Source organism: Meles meles, chromosome 6, assembly GCF_922984935.1.
Source record: "Meles meles chromosome 6, mMelMel3.1 paternal haplotype, whole genome shotgun sequence".
NCBI lineage: Eukaryota > Metazoa > Chordata > Mammalia > Carnivora > Mustelidae > Meles > Meles meles.
In genome coordinates this window covers 36,330,985-36,346,108 of record NC_060071.1, presented here as the reverse complement: position 1 = coordinate 36,346,108, position 15,124 = coordinate 36,330,985, and the positions used below count along the sequence as shown (strand labels likewise).

Sequence of the window (15,124 nt, the reverse complement as noted above, 5' to 3'; positions counted from 1 at the left end):
TCAGTGGGGGTTGCATACCGTCTCCCGGTTACCAAGGAGTAGGGACCCCCACCCTCTGGTGGCCTTTTTGGCGCCAATCCTAATCAAGGTGTAATAGGCTGGTTCTAATGTCTACTAGGTGACCAACTGAATTACAATTGGTCACCTAGCATCACTGTGGAGTTTTCTGTGTGTTACAATTTCATTGGTCACCTCTGAGTGGCCAGGCCCGACCGCATTGCCTTTGCGTTTAAAAGCTAGTCTGTGAAACAGAGAAGGGTCGCCCTCTCTTGTAAGAGGTGTGGCCCCAAACGTTCGGTTAGATTATTATTATTTTTTTTAAAGATTTTATTTAGGGGTACCTGGGTGGCTCAGTGGGTTAAAGCCTCTGCCTTCAGCTCAGGTCATGATCCCAGGGTCCTAGGATCGAGCCCCACATCGGACTCTCTGCTCTGGGGGAGCCTGCTTCCTCCTCTCTCTCTCTCTGCCTGCCTCTCTGCCTAGTTGTGATTTCTCTCTGTCAAATAAATAAAAAAATATAAAAAAAAAAAAAAAAAAAAAAAAAAAGATTTTATTTATTTATTTGACAGACAGATCACAAGTAGGCAGAGAGGCAGGCAGAGAGAGGGGGGAAGCAGGCTCCCCGCCTATCAGAGAGCCCAATGCGGGGCTCGATCCCAGGACCCCGGGATCATGACCTGAGCCAAAGGCAGAGGCTTTAACCCACTGAGCCACCCAGGCGCCCCCGTTTGGTTAGATTCTTGATGCTTGGCCGAAATAAAGCTTTGCTTGACCTTCGCTTTATATCAGTCTTGCTCCTTTAATCACGGACCCATTATTGGGGCATAACACAAAGCATTAATTATTATCTACTTTAGCATGAAAATAAACTTTCTAAAACATGACCAATGTCACATAAAATTGTAAGGTAAATCTGAAAGTGAAATAAACTGATATATCAATCAGTGAACATAAACTGCTCTAATTCCACTGGGGGAAAAATGTACAATTCCACACACATGAAAATTAGAAGCTAAAATCAGAGCTAAAAGGATTATGAGAAGTCAAAATACTAGAAAGCCATAAAATCACTTTTATAATATGTGAATCTATCATTTTATAAGAAGATTCAACATTGTTAAGAGAGGGAAAAAAAAAACGACTCAAGGAAACTGAAGGAAGGTATTAATCTGAGACCAGTCAGTACGCTTTTCCCTACCTATGCCTAAAACAAAAAGGAATTTGAGAAATCTCTCATTGAACACAGCCTCCATACTATCTTCTACAGCATAGCCAAATTTTTCATATGTTAATTAGTGAATATCTTCTAATGTATTCCAACTTACCGCCAAGGCAGACGAATAAAAGCTGAAGATATTCTGCCGAAATTCTTTCAAGGCTTTTTTAAATACAACATCCACTAATGTGTCTTTCTTGCTGTCTTCATTATCTAGATCATTCATCTGGGGGCCACAAAAAGAGCTTTTGTACACAATCAATTAAAAAGAGGTGAATACAATAGTGATACTGATTGGTTCTTCAACAATGATGGTCCTGATGGTCCTGAAAGTGTAAGCCCCCGCTATTACGGGACTGAGGTAAAAGCACGACTAGAGAGTCAACATTTTATTACTACCAGATGATTTCTAAGGTCCTTCTAACACTGGATTATTCTATCATTCTGTTACCAGAGCAAAAACTATGCAAGTATGCAATGACAAGCCTCACCTTAACGCATGGAATATAATGTGACAATTATGGTAACATGCAAGTCAAGAGTAAAGTGTAAAACCTTAACTCCTGCCTTCCCAGTCCGAGTAATGCATATCCTATTAGTTACACCTTTTCCATGAAGAACAGACCATCTAACTTACTGAAGCATATGTAAACTTGATCTGTAGGGGCCATATTCTGATAAAAACAAGTATTCCATAGTCAAAGCCACTTATGGGCCTAACTCAGCATGCAGAGCGTACCTTTTTCAGAAGAAATTCATCCATACTTTTTAAATCACTGACACTTGCTATGATCTGGACGGAGTCATTTTGCCAGTGCATAGACTCCAAAGCCACATTGCTGATCTTCACACTTCGCTTCCGCTTTGCCTTTGGAGAAGGTTCTTTGTTCTCTTTAAACTCCTTCCGGCAACTACCAGGCAATTCTGGGCTCAAGGGAGGTGTCGGATGATACTGAACTAATTCTATAATTCAAGATAAAGTATCCAAAGAAAAATTTTTAGTGAAAATACTGAAATCTCCACATTCTTCTTTTTAAGTTTGCCTCTCTTTAGTAAGTCACTGAAGGAAAAATATGTAACCAAAAAGCAAAGTAACACTAATGTTTGTGGTCAGGCAGTTAAACAATAAATACAGACTGCACACTTGTACAGAAAATGTATTTTTAAATTACCACTTTTCAATGGAAAATGCTATTATGTCTTCCATGGGGCTAAGGTTTGATACTGAAAACCTGGTGGAGGTATCTTAAAGAACTGAAGCCTGCATCCCAAATACCCCAGTCCCAAAGGAAAAAAAGAAGAATATAAGTAACCACCCTAGAACATTAAATGCTGACCATTAAGCCAGGCATAGCTTTACTATATTTGTTTGAAAGAATATTCAACTATATATGAATCCAGCAAACCAGTGAAATTTGATAATTATTTCATTACTAGGGTCTAAAGCCATAAATCCTTCAGTGATATTATCTATAGTTATCGTGGTAACCTGTCTAGGGAGCTAGGAAAGTCAACCAGCTCACTTCTGGGTCTCCTTAGTATTTAGGATTTTCTTACACATCTCCCAAATAACTGTCCGAATTTCTCAAAGAATTCCTGGAATGCATTATATCTTTGTATGTAATATTGGAAAGCACAACAAATCATTTCTGTTTACAGCAGGGAAATCGACTGCATGTAAGTCCATCACAATCTAGAACTACATTGGGTTTGCCAAAGCCCTACGTGGGGCTTGATAAACATGTTGGCTTCTTCTCACTTCACATAGCTATTTGTTTTCCCACACGTATTCATCTGTCCAATGCTATGTCCTAATTCTGATAATGAAGAAGAAAAGTAGCCTCCTACATGCTAAATGCTACCACAGGCAGAAAGAAGACAAGCCCAATCTCAGATATCGCACCAGAATAAAAATTATAAAGATACAGAATATACATATGTGTAAGTTAGTATCAATTGATTTTAATTCCATTATATAACAAAGGCATAGAAGTATCTAATAATTTAATTTAGCAAAGTAAATATCATTGTTATAATAAAAGAAATGGTTACTAAAGAAATTATAATACTGTTTCAGTATTAAAAACAAGGGATACCTTAATAAATTACTACCCAAAGATGAATAAGAAGCTATAATCTTTATATATATATATATATATATATATCTCTTAAGAAGCAACACACAATGAAGTCTACTAACAATACATGCTTCAACTTTATGAAAATACATGCTTCAGCTTTATGCTTCCTTCTTAAAAATAACCATGGAGAACAGAACTGTGAAAAATGAAAAAATATAGAAGGATTACTATAAACCAGATTAGATATAGGAAATTGATCCTCTTAGTAATGCAATGGTAAGGATTTCCCAAATTTCCAAACTGAACTTGTAGTATTCACTTAATTTACTATTGATTTTTAACCCTATCAGTTTGCCAACTCATAGATGCAAAGCCACAAGACACAAAAACAGGGCTCTAACTATAGGTCTACCATTTTTTTCTCTGACACATGGGTGCCTCTGCTTTGGCTCATTCATTCCTATGTGAAACTTGTTAATCTTATTCTCCTTGCCCCTTTGTGTTATCCTAGATATGAGAAGTTTTGTTTATTTATTGTAACTGGACCTGTTCTATCTTTCCTTTAGAGATAACTTTCTTCCTAGATCTACTTTTTATTTTATTCACCTACCCACTGGTATTTCACTCACTCATTACCACACACCCACCTCTGATATTTATCCACCCCATTACTGCTGAAGATAGCTGGCATCTTTGCATAATGATTAAGAACTCTCATACATGCTTGTGCAAAGGGTTGAGGAAAATGGCACAATCACCTAATGCTGGAATTACTGGAATCCTTAGAGCATTAGTAATTCTAGCATTGAGAAAGGCCAGTTTCCTCAATAGATGAACTAACTAATGGGTATGTTCAAGTGCATTATGATTGGTGCCCCCAAAATTAAAATGACAGCTACAACTATAAAGTCAGTATAGTATAGCAAATACTTGATACATAGTAGGAACTTAAAATAGAGCACAGTGGTTAAGAATGTGGCCTCTGGAGCTAGGTTATCTAACTTCAAATTTCAGCTCTGCCAACTACTGTGTGTAAGGAAATAACTTCTCTGTGCTTCAGCTTTCTCATCTATATACTGGGAATAATAATCATAACAACCCGCCAAAATTGTGATGAAAAATTAATACATACAACATGCTTAGTACAGAGCCTTGCACACGCTAAGAACTTAGCTGCTATTATCTTAATTTTTACTAATACATATTTGTTAAGTGAATGAATGACAGCTAAATTTTTACACATTAGAAAACTGAGACTAACTGAAGATTCACTATCATTCTTAAAGTTGTTGCTTTGCCATTTTGCACCACACTTCCTTGGAACTTCTACACAATGTAATTTTATAATTATCTTTTATTTAAGGAGAGGTTTTACAACTCTGATCCTATTTCATTACACTATCTGGCCAACAGGATTGCCACTGCAAACACTAGAGGAATAAGAAAGAGTGAACAGAAAGAGTGAACAAATTATAAAGACAATCTCCATCCTTTGTCCATTTTTACCATCTGGAAACTGATGAGATAGAATCATATCTGAGCCAGCAAGGAATCCCAAAACCTCTGACTGGGTGGCAGCTTTCACTCGGGTAGTCTTCTTCTCCCCTTGTTTCCCTTTGGCCCAGAATCTCATCTTAGCTCTCTGAGGTCTATTTTTAAAAATAAAGGTAAAAATGGAAATTAGTATGTTGCAGTGACAATATTTGTACATCACTTTGAGCTATATAAAGACCTTCCATATGTTACTTCATTTAACCTTCACACTTAAGTTTAATCATATTTAGTCTTCAAATTCACATTTAAATTTCAATCTGGAAGGGAGATGGTTTTCTCATCTTGAATACAAGAAATAGTAAGTCCCAGAGATGGTAAATAATTCCTCAAAATAAAATGGCTAAACACCAGTGAAACTAGAAGTCCAACTCAGGTTTTCTGATTCCTAAACTGCTATCTTTTCACTCTTGTCCTCTTTCCAGCTTGGACTTTGCATATAAACAAGTTAATAACAAAGAAAATACTTTTAAAAACATCACTGATATCCTATCACTCTAAAACATATTTGTTTACCTTTTTGGGGAGGAGTAATTTCCTTCCATTCTTTATCCTTAAGTATGCCCATTCTTATATCACTGTAATCATGATGAACATAAAATTTTAAATCTTCCCACTTACCATTATAACGGTTTTAATGTGACTATTTTACATTTAGAGGTTATCAATATTATTTATTAACAAAGGCCACAATTTATTTGAGTCATTATTTTGCTCCAGACACAAGTGCTTAAAGATTGGCTTACCTTAATTTATTTATAAAAACAAGTTCATTTTCAAACTACTATAACCATTATATACCTGGAAGCTTAAACATTAGGTAACTTTCCCAAAATTACAGAGTGAGTGACAAAGCTGAAAATGCCTAACTACTTTACTATACGGCCTCGTTTTTAGTTTTATATACTCTCTCCCAATAAATAAACCAAAAAACCACCTTAAGATAATAATGACAGTTCACATAACTGACCATATATCATGTATCCTCACCCTATAACTAGGAGCTTATTTGTCCATTTGTTTTTTCCTTTGTATATGCACTCAGTCAATCAAAAAAACATGAGCATCTACCAGGAGCCAGGCGCTATCCCTTTATAATATACCTTATTTTCATGCCTACCATGATAAATAGCTTTTATTATCCTTATTTTTACACATGAGCAAACTGAGGCTTGGACGGCTGATGAAGCTGGAAGTTAAAATCAGGTCTATCTGGTTTTGAAACCCACATCCTTTTTTTTCATCATTCTTTTTAAAAAGCCTATTACTACACTTACAGATCTCAAGAGTATAAAGAAAAGTTATTCTACAAGGGTTACTACAAATGACAGCATCCTTCTGCCATTCTCATTCCTTTTCTTTTCCTTTTTTTTTTTTTTTAAAGATTTTGTTTATTTATTTGACAGAGAGAGACACAGCAAGAGAGGGAGAGAACACAAGCAGGGGAGAGTGGGAGAAGAAGAAGCAGGCTTCCTGCTAAGCAGGGAGCCCAACGTGAGGCTCAATCCCAGGACCCTGGGATCACAACCTGAGCCAAAGGCAGACGCTTAACCACTGAGCCACCCAGACGCCCGTCATTCCTTTTCTGCTCCCTGGAAGCAACTCTGTTGAATTGATTTAACTGACTTTTTAATATTTACCATACTTACATTGCTGTCATACTTGCAAACACAAGTAATGATTAAGCATGTTCCAAGACTTCTGTTCTCCACCCTCCAAAAAAATGGGTGTACCCCCAAAAGAATCAAATGGTAATTTGAGTTATCTCAATATACAGTATTTTCTTACAGTTATAGTCACTATTTTTATTATGCAAATAATATTCATAACTGAGGCCTGCAGTTCCTGTACCATCTGTTTTTTTCTAGAGTTAGTAAGTGTTTTGTTTTACATTTGCTCATTTAACTACGTACAATTCACCTTGAAATGTTTCCCCAGTTGTGTGCATCTCCTTTCAACATGTTCAAACAAAATAGGTACTCCATTTCTTTAAGAAATCTCTCCCAGAGCTTTCCAGCCTGCTCCAACAGGCATGGTTTCCCTCAGTGCTGGTTATACAACCATCACTTGCAAAGCTACTTTCCACCATCATGGGAATTCCTTTTGTCTCTATTGTTTTATAATAAAATGTCTTTTAGTATGGGTCTGTCTCCATCCATTATATTGGGCAATCACTGGGCCCTTTGAATCTGGAAACTCATGTCCTTCAGTTCTATAAAACTTATTTGAATTACGTTATTAATGATCTGTCCTCCTTGTTTTCTTTGTTCTTTCTGGATCTCCCATTAGTGGCTCACTGGATCTCCTGAACTGCTACTCTTATCTTTTTGTATTTAAATTCCAGTTAATACACAGTGTAATATTAGTTTCAGGTGTACAATATGGTGATTCAACACTTCCAGACAACACCTGTTGCTCATCGCAAGTGCACTCCTTCATCCCCATCACCTATTTCAACCATTCCCTACCACCTCCCCTCTGGGACCCAACAGTTTTGTATAATTAAGAGTCTGTTTCTTAGTTTGTCTCTCTTCCTCCCCTTTGCTCATTTGTTTTCTTTCTTAAATTCAATATATGAGTCACATTTATCGTTCTTGGACTCATTTTGCTTATTAGCACAGTATCTTCTAGCTCCATCCACGTCATCGCAAATGGCAGGATTTCATTCTTTTTTGATGGCTGAGTAATATTCCACTGTATACACACACATACATACATACATACCATATCTTCTTTATCCATTTGTCAGTCTATGGACACTTAGGCTGTTTCCATAATTTGGCTATTGTAGATAATGCTGCTGTAAACATCAGGGTGTATGTATCCCTTCAAATCAATATTTTAGTAACCTTTGGGTAAATACCCAGTAGTGCAAATGCAGGGTCATAGGGTAGTTCTATTTTTAACTTTTTTGATACTGTTATCCAGAGTAGTTCCACCAATCTCCATTTCCACTAACAGTGTAAGAGGGTTCCCCCTTCTCTACATTCTCGGCAATACCTGTTGCTACCTATGTTGTTGATTTTAGTCTTTCTGACAGGTGTTAAGATATCTCACTGTAGCTTCATTTATATCTCCCTGTGATGAGTGATGCTGAGTATCTTTTCATGTATCTGTTGGCCATCTGTATGTCTTCTTTGGAAAAATGTCTATTCATGTCTCCTGCCCATTTTTCAACTGGATTATTCATTTTTTGAGTGTTGAGTTTTATTAAGTTCTTTATATATTTTAGATACTAACCCTTCATCAGATATGTAATTTGCAAGTACCTTATCTCAGAGAGAACTAACAAATTCAGTGAAGTCAAAGGATTTAAGATGTACAGAAATCTGTTGCATTTCTATAAATCAGCAATGAAGCAGCAGAAAGAGAAATTAAGGAATCAATCCCATTTCCAGTTGCACCTAAAACAATAAGCTACCTAGTAATAAACCTAATCGAAGAGGTGAAAGATCTCTATTCTGAAACTATAAAAAGAACTGAAGAAAAAAAACTGAAGATGACACAAAAGACATTCCATGCTTATGGACGGGAAGATGAAATATTATTAAATGTCTAAATCAATTTTCGTATCTTTTCTTGTCTCTTCCATCTCTTTATCTTTTTGCTCAACCTTCTAAGGTATGTCCTCAATTTTCTTTTCAACTACTCTAGTTGTTTCTTCATGCTATCATACTTTTAATTTTCAAAGACTCTTTTTATAATGAATGTTTTTCTTTCATGCAGTTGTATTTATTTATGCAGAAGGTCTGTTGATTAGTTTCACTTGTCTGTCTGGAAGTTTTCTTTCCCCTGCATAGTTCATTTCTTCCAAGTTGTAATATATCCATTAGTTTTAGTTCCTTTTGTAAGGTGTTTCTTCAAATGCAGTAAAAAGTAGGGTTAAAAAACGAAAGAAAACACTGTTTGGAAATTCAAGTATGCATTGGTGGAGCTTCCAAACTCGTTTTCCTTATATGATTTACATGATGAGTCTGGCTAGTCCATTTCGTAGGGAGAACCCTTGATACAAATATCTCTAGGTCTTCCCTTGGGGATTGTACAAAAGTCCCAAAGACTTTTTGAACCAACTGCCTAGGGAAACATGAAATGTGGAAACTGAGTGGAAGAAAAAAATTAAGGGAATCTTAACATTCAGTATGTAAACATTAATTAAATCTCCTTATTTCAAATATGTACCCAAATCCTCGAATGTATCAGAGAACCTCCAAGAACAGAGATCTTCTATTTTATCCTTTCCAGAGAATAAATCTCTAGGTTTCTGCTAGGATTGGGGAAGATCAGTCAGCCAGATGTTTCTTACTCAGGTTTACCCAGTTGGTTTAGGATTCAGCTTTCTTCTACCTATTAAGACATTTAAAATTTGTCTATTTACTCTTTGGAGTCCACAGTTTTATTACAGTTGTCTCTAGTTGTTTGTCCTGCATAAGTTTTGTCATTTTAGCAATTCTGGAGGAAGAAGTAGAAATTAAATTCATATATTTAATCTGCTATCTCCAGATATTTATCTTTTGTGCTATGGTGTATCTTTCTCCCAAAAGTTGATCTCTAGCATAATCTGGTCTGGATTTGCGTTATCATGGATTATGCCTCTACAGACATTGAGGAAATGGCCTTTAATAGGACCAGAAAGATTTCAGCGTCATCTTCGAGTGTTCAGTGAGGGTTCAACTGCCTTATATAACACAATAATAGACACAGATATTTACCCGACAAATAAGAACTCCATATACTTTCTTAAAGGGAACAGAATTATTTCCTGAAAGTCTTTTTTCCAGTTCCATTTGTAAAACATTTAACTCAGAACAGAATACAAATCCAAAGCTCGGAAATATTTTCACTCTTATCTGATTCAATCTCCATTCTCTTACAACAAAAAAAACACAAATGATACAATGATTGAAAGACTTTACCCAAATCACACTGCTAAATAAATAGAAACATAAAGCTCATCATGTAAATCTGAATTATCATGTGTCTGTCATATAGTAGGTACTTAATATCTGTTGAAAAATGAATTTCAAATGATACCTTATATCTGAATCTGAAGCTTTCTGCCTCACTGCCAATTTTGTAATCTCTCCTTGAGACATAGTCTTATGAAGCTTTGCTTCTTCATCAACTGAAGAAAACCGCTGTGACGTCTGTAATAATTACATACATGAAAGAGTTTAAAGCCAAGTAACCATATCATAATACTGTAATTAAAACTCAAGTTACAGAATTGAGAATTACATCTATTAAAAATACATAAAACTACGTTCATATTGTTCAGCCACAATAAAATAAAAGAACCTACTAAAAATTTTATTAACTTCCTAGAATAATCTGATATAAAGAGAACTTGGGTCAATGAAATGCTGAACAGGACCTACCAGAGTTCATGTTTTCTGACAACTTAACAATATCAAGTCAAAGGTAAGAAAAAAAGTCAAAGCCAATTAAACATACAGACAAAAGATCCAGAATCTGATAAATCTAGAATATGAAGTATAGTCTTTCATGTGTCCTTTTATGTGTCCCTACAGGTAGTAATTACTTTTATGGTCTAACTTGCTACTGTAGACTTTTATTATACCTAGTCAAGGATTTAAGAAAGGAAAAAAAAAACACAAAGGATCAAACATTATCACCATTAATGGTCTAAACTATAAACAACTTACATGGCTTTATCAAACTGGGAACTGAATTTCAATGGGCAATTCTTTTCCATTTATTTACAATGTGCCCCTTTAAGGAAAATCCCATTCAGAAGAGAAAATTTCTTGTTACCTATTCAAATCCTTTCCTAATATTTCATTTTTCTATAATTATAGTATCTTTTCTTTAGCCTTTTAGTCTGCTGCAACAGGGACCAGTTTTATCCTCTTGCCTGAAACAATCAAAACCAAAAACAAAACAGAAACCCAGACAAAATAGTAAGAACAAGCAGTTATCAAGATGATGGACAATTATTCTCAGGAGATGGGAAACAAAAGAAGTGAGTCCGTCATCTGCCCCAGCTTAGTACCTTGAGACAGTTTCCAAACTGTGATACTGAGAGAGGGTTCCAGGAGAACCCTGGCAGACTCTCTGAGTTGAACACATCAAGTTGAAAGTCCAGAGAGACTAGAGACTGAGAGAGAGAGAGAGAGAGAACTGAAGAGGAAAGAGATACACAAATAAAAAACTGGGGAGATCTTCAGAGGGTATTTAGCTGAGTACTAATCAACACTTCTATGTCAGACTACTACCCAACACCAGGCAAAGGACCACCTGAAAGGATTAAAGGTAATAGTGCCCAGCACTTACCAAAAGCCAGTAACAGTGCCTATGCCCAAGTCAGAACATATAACTTTATGATTCCCAGGGTACTGGGTAAAGTATATAGCAGGATCTTGCCTCAGTAGTCAAGAATAAGTGATAGTCAAAAATAAGCCCTAGGTGAAAAACTGCTCCTTGTGGACCTAATAAATCTTAAGTTTAATTTAATAAAAACTGTATATAAAGTGTAAAAAATGATTTTATTTACATATAAATATTAAAATGATTACTGCAGACTGATTAACAGATCTCTTCCCATTGTTTCTTACTTTCTCCCCCACCTGCCCCCAACCCTCCTCCTTCTTCTTCTTCTTCGGTGGTGAGAACACCTGAAATCTACTCTCTTAGAAAATTTCCAGCATTCAATACAATGAGACTAACAAATCCTTGGGAACAAACTCCTTCCATAATCAAGCTCTGAAATATTACTGGAACGTAACAGTCTCAAGAATATTAATCAGATACAAATGTATCCACAGTACCCAACAAGACAAAATCTACAATGTCAGGCCTCCAATAATAAATAAGGAGGCATGCAAAGAAATAACAACATATTATTACTGACAAGGAGGAGAAAAAGTCAATCCATCTATAGTGACTCAAAACTGACACAAATATTGAGCACTAGGAGATCAGAGAACTAACTAAAGGGAAAGAACTTAAAATTGCATGTGATTCAAGGTGATGTATTTTTAAAGGCACTGCTTCTAAGGAAAATGAAGGTAAAAAGGAATGAAGGGGTGCCTTTTAGAGACTGAGTAGTGAAGAAAAGAAGCAGAAGAGGAATATTTAGAATCTAACAAGGCAAAACAAGCAAAAAATGGAGGACAAAACATTGCCTCCAACACACACACACATCCAACTAACAGACTCCAAACAGGATGCCTGCAAAATACCTTTTCATTTTTACACTGACAAAAGAGGAAGCTCTTGAAATCAAGTTACTTATAAATTATCCCAAATGCACAACATGAACAAAGACAAAATCTATACAAGCTACAATAAGAAAACAAAGAAAATTAGAACCAGAACAACTTAGATGATAACCCATCTCCCACCAAACATACAGAAACCAAGCATGAAGCAGGAAACTGTACAGTAAAAATGAATTAAATAACCTCATATACATGAAACACCATAATGAATCAAAAATTCAAAAATTCAAGATAGAAATGAGCCCCCCCACCCCACCTCAATAAAAACCAGGAAGCAATGAAGGGAGTTGAATGAACTCACGAAAGAAATAAAAAGATAGTGAAGAATAACTTAGAAGATGCCCAAGGGAGAAAAAATGTAAATGCAGATTTAAAAGGCAGAAAGATAATAAACAAATAAAGATAATAAAGAATAGAAAGTATAAAGAAATGAGTAAAAAAGAATCAGAAAGAACACAGTTGAGATGGAAGACAGAAAAAGAAGAAAAAAACTTTAACTGGAGTCCCTAAACAAGAAAAACAAAATAATGGGACACAGTATTTAAAACTGCAATCTAAGAAAGTGTTTCAAACATAAGGCAAAACCAGAATTTATATATATGAGAATATGTAAAAGAATATGTAAAATTGTATGTGCTGACAAATTATAAATAAAAGCCTAAAAAAAGAAGAGAGAAGAAAAGTAGAGACAAGAATAATTCATCAATAGTTGTGTCAAAATAGGTGAGAATTAAAAAATATTATTATAAATGACTAACTTGAGAATAATTGGTTAAATTAAAATACAGTAAATTAAGGCATTTTAAAAAGTCATATACAAACCAACAGAAAAAGAAACCCCCCATATCAAAAGAAATTTTAAAAAGTGAAACAGCAAAAAAGTAACATAAACACAGCAAATTTAACATAACACAAAATAATAACATAAGATTATTAAGAAAGATAATTGAGACTGCATCTATCAGTTATATCAATAAATAGGAATAGGTTTAACTCATCTATAAGGCAAAAAATTTTTTAATTTGGCTCACAAAGTAGGAACCAACTATACTGCACACAAACACATCTAAAACAAAAGGATCCAGAAAGGCTAAAAAAAAAAAAAAAAAAAAAAAGGATGAGAAAAAGTATTCCAGGCAAATGGAAATAATTAAGAAAGCACAGCCTGTGATATTACAATCTAAGTAGAATTCAAGCAAAAGCACTTAATATAACAAAGCCACAATTCAGAAAGAAGAGGAAACTTTAACAAAACATTCTCTATACAAGACTGATCAAATGGTACAAAAAATAGTAAGGATACAGAAGACAATACAATCAGTAAGGAAGAGATTATGGCTATATACTGAAATTTTACATTCTGAATACAGAGTATGCCTACTTAAAAAATGCACATGGTACTTTCTCAAAAACTGACCACATATTAACAAAAAAAAAATAATAAGGAAATTTGATCATTATAAATCATTATAAATACTCTTTTATAACATAGTTAAACCAGAAATTTTAAAAAGTTAAAAAATAAAAATGTCCTTCCTCTGAAAACAAAAAGATTTTTATTGAACAAGGTTTGGAGAAAAAATAATATAAACTGAAATTACCAATTTTCTCAAAAAATAATTAAAAACTTAATACACATTAGAATAAACAAGATTACTAAAGTAATGGTCAGAAGAAAATTCACAGCCTCAAAAACCTGTATCAATAAAAATAACTTAAATAAATGAATTTAATTGCCCCACTTAAAAGGTAGAAAAATAAGAAATTTAGAAATAAGAATTTAGAAAGATAAGAAATTAAAAATAAGGAAATTTTTTAAAAATAAAGAAATAAATAATAAAGGTAAAAGCAGAATTCAGCGGAGAATGGGGGTGGGGGAACTCGGGATAATAAATAAATCAAAACCCTATTATTTTGGAAAAAAGTAACAACAGAGACAAGTGATTAGCTAACTTAAAAAAAGGAAAAAACACAAATTTACAAAATATGAAATGACAGAAGGGAAATAACCATTGAAACAGAATTTTTAAAGAACATGAGACTAATTTCCAGACTTCAATGCAAATAAATCTGAAATTTAGATGCAATTAATAATTCCATAAGAAAAAATTATTTACCAAAATTGGCTCTATTAGATAGAAAGCTTATGAGACTAATTTCTCTATAAGAAATACAGTTAATTATCAAGGAATTATGCCACAAAAAATCCCAGATTGTTTCACGGGGAAATTTAACCAAAGCTTCAAGCGCAGAGAGTTGTGATGCTATAAACCATCCCTAACCTTTTGGGGAACAATAAAATACATATAAATATCAAGTGTAGGGGCACCTGGGTTGCTCTGTCAGTTAAGCACCTGACTCAGCTCAGGTCATAATCTCAGAGTCCTGGTTCAAGCCCTATGTTGGACTTCCCGCTCAGCAGAGTCTGCTTGTCTCTCTCCTTCTGCCTCTCCCCCTGCTTGTGCTCTCTCTCTCTCTCTCAAATAAATAAATAAAATCTTTTTAAAAGAAATTAATTAATTAATTAATTAATAATAAATAAATAGACAGATAAATACTAAGTGTATGCAACAGTATAGCTGCTACACTGGGACTGCCAATCCAAACCTTTTATGTCATAAACTCTGTTCAATATCAACCAGATTTCCAATTTGCAAGAACCATCTCAAAATTACCGGTACAGGTTCTAAAATTCTATAAACATCCTCTCCTGGCTTCCCCTTCCTGAGAAATTCCTAGGACCTAGTCAAAGTAGATTTTCCTTTACTTTATGTAAAACAAGCTAAAAAACTTAAGTCTTGCTCAATCAACAGGTTTTTCTGGCAGTTTTTTGTGGAATGAGCAGTGGAGAGAAGGAAAATTCAACACTGATAAGGATTGGAGAATATTTTAGATAATAACAAACACAAACAGGAATATAAGAAGTGACAGCAATTTGGGGATAAAATGAGAAATTTTTCATACCGGAGATAAAGAAGACAAATTTTGGAGAGCTACTTCGGAGTCATGCCCATAGAGATGGGCATGAGAGATTTTCC

At 34.7% G+C, this 15,124-nt stretch overlaps 1 protein-coding gene across 4 annotated transcripts in view; it reads right to left on the bottom strand.

The window, feature by feature from the left end:
- The window catches only part of MYO9A (myosin IXA), a 298,796-nt gene that overhangs the window by 94,439 nt on the left and 189,233 nt on the right, over positions 1-15,124 (bottom strand). For all 4 annotated transcript variants that reach the window (XM_046008480.1, XM_046008479.1, XM_046008481.1 and 1 more), the window contains 4 exons: positions 9,880-9,992; positions 4,804-4,946; positions 1,956-2,179; positions 1,326-1,442 (listed from right to left, as the gene is read on the bottom strand). In XM_046008480.1, coding sequence (XP_045864436.1) covers positions 1,326-1,442; positions 1,956-2,179; positions 4,804-4,946; positions 9,880-9,992 — 597 coding nt within the window. The remainder of the gene's footprint in view (positions 1-1,325; positions 1,443-1,955; positions 2,180-4,803; positions 4,947-9,879; positions 9,993-15,124) is intronic.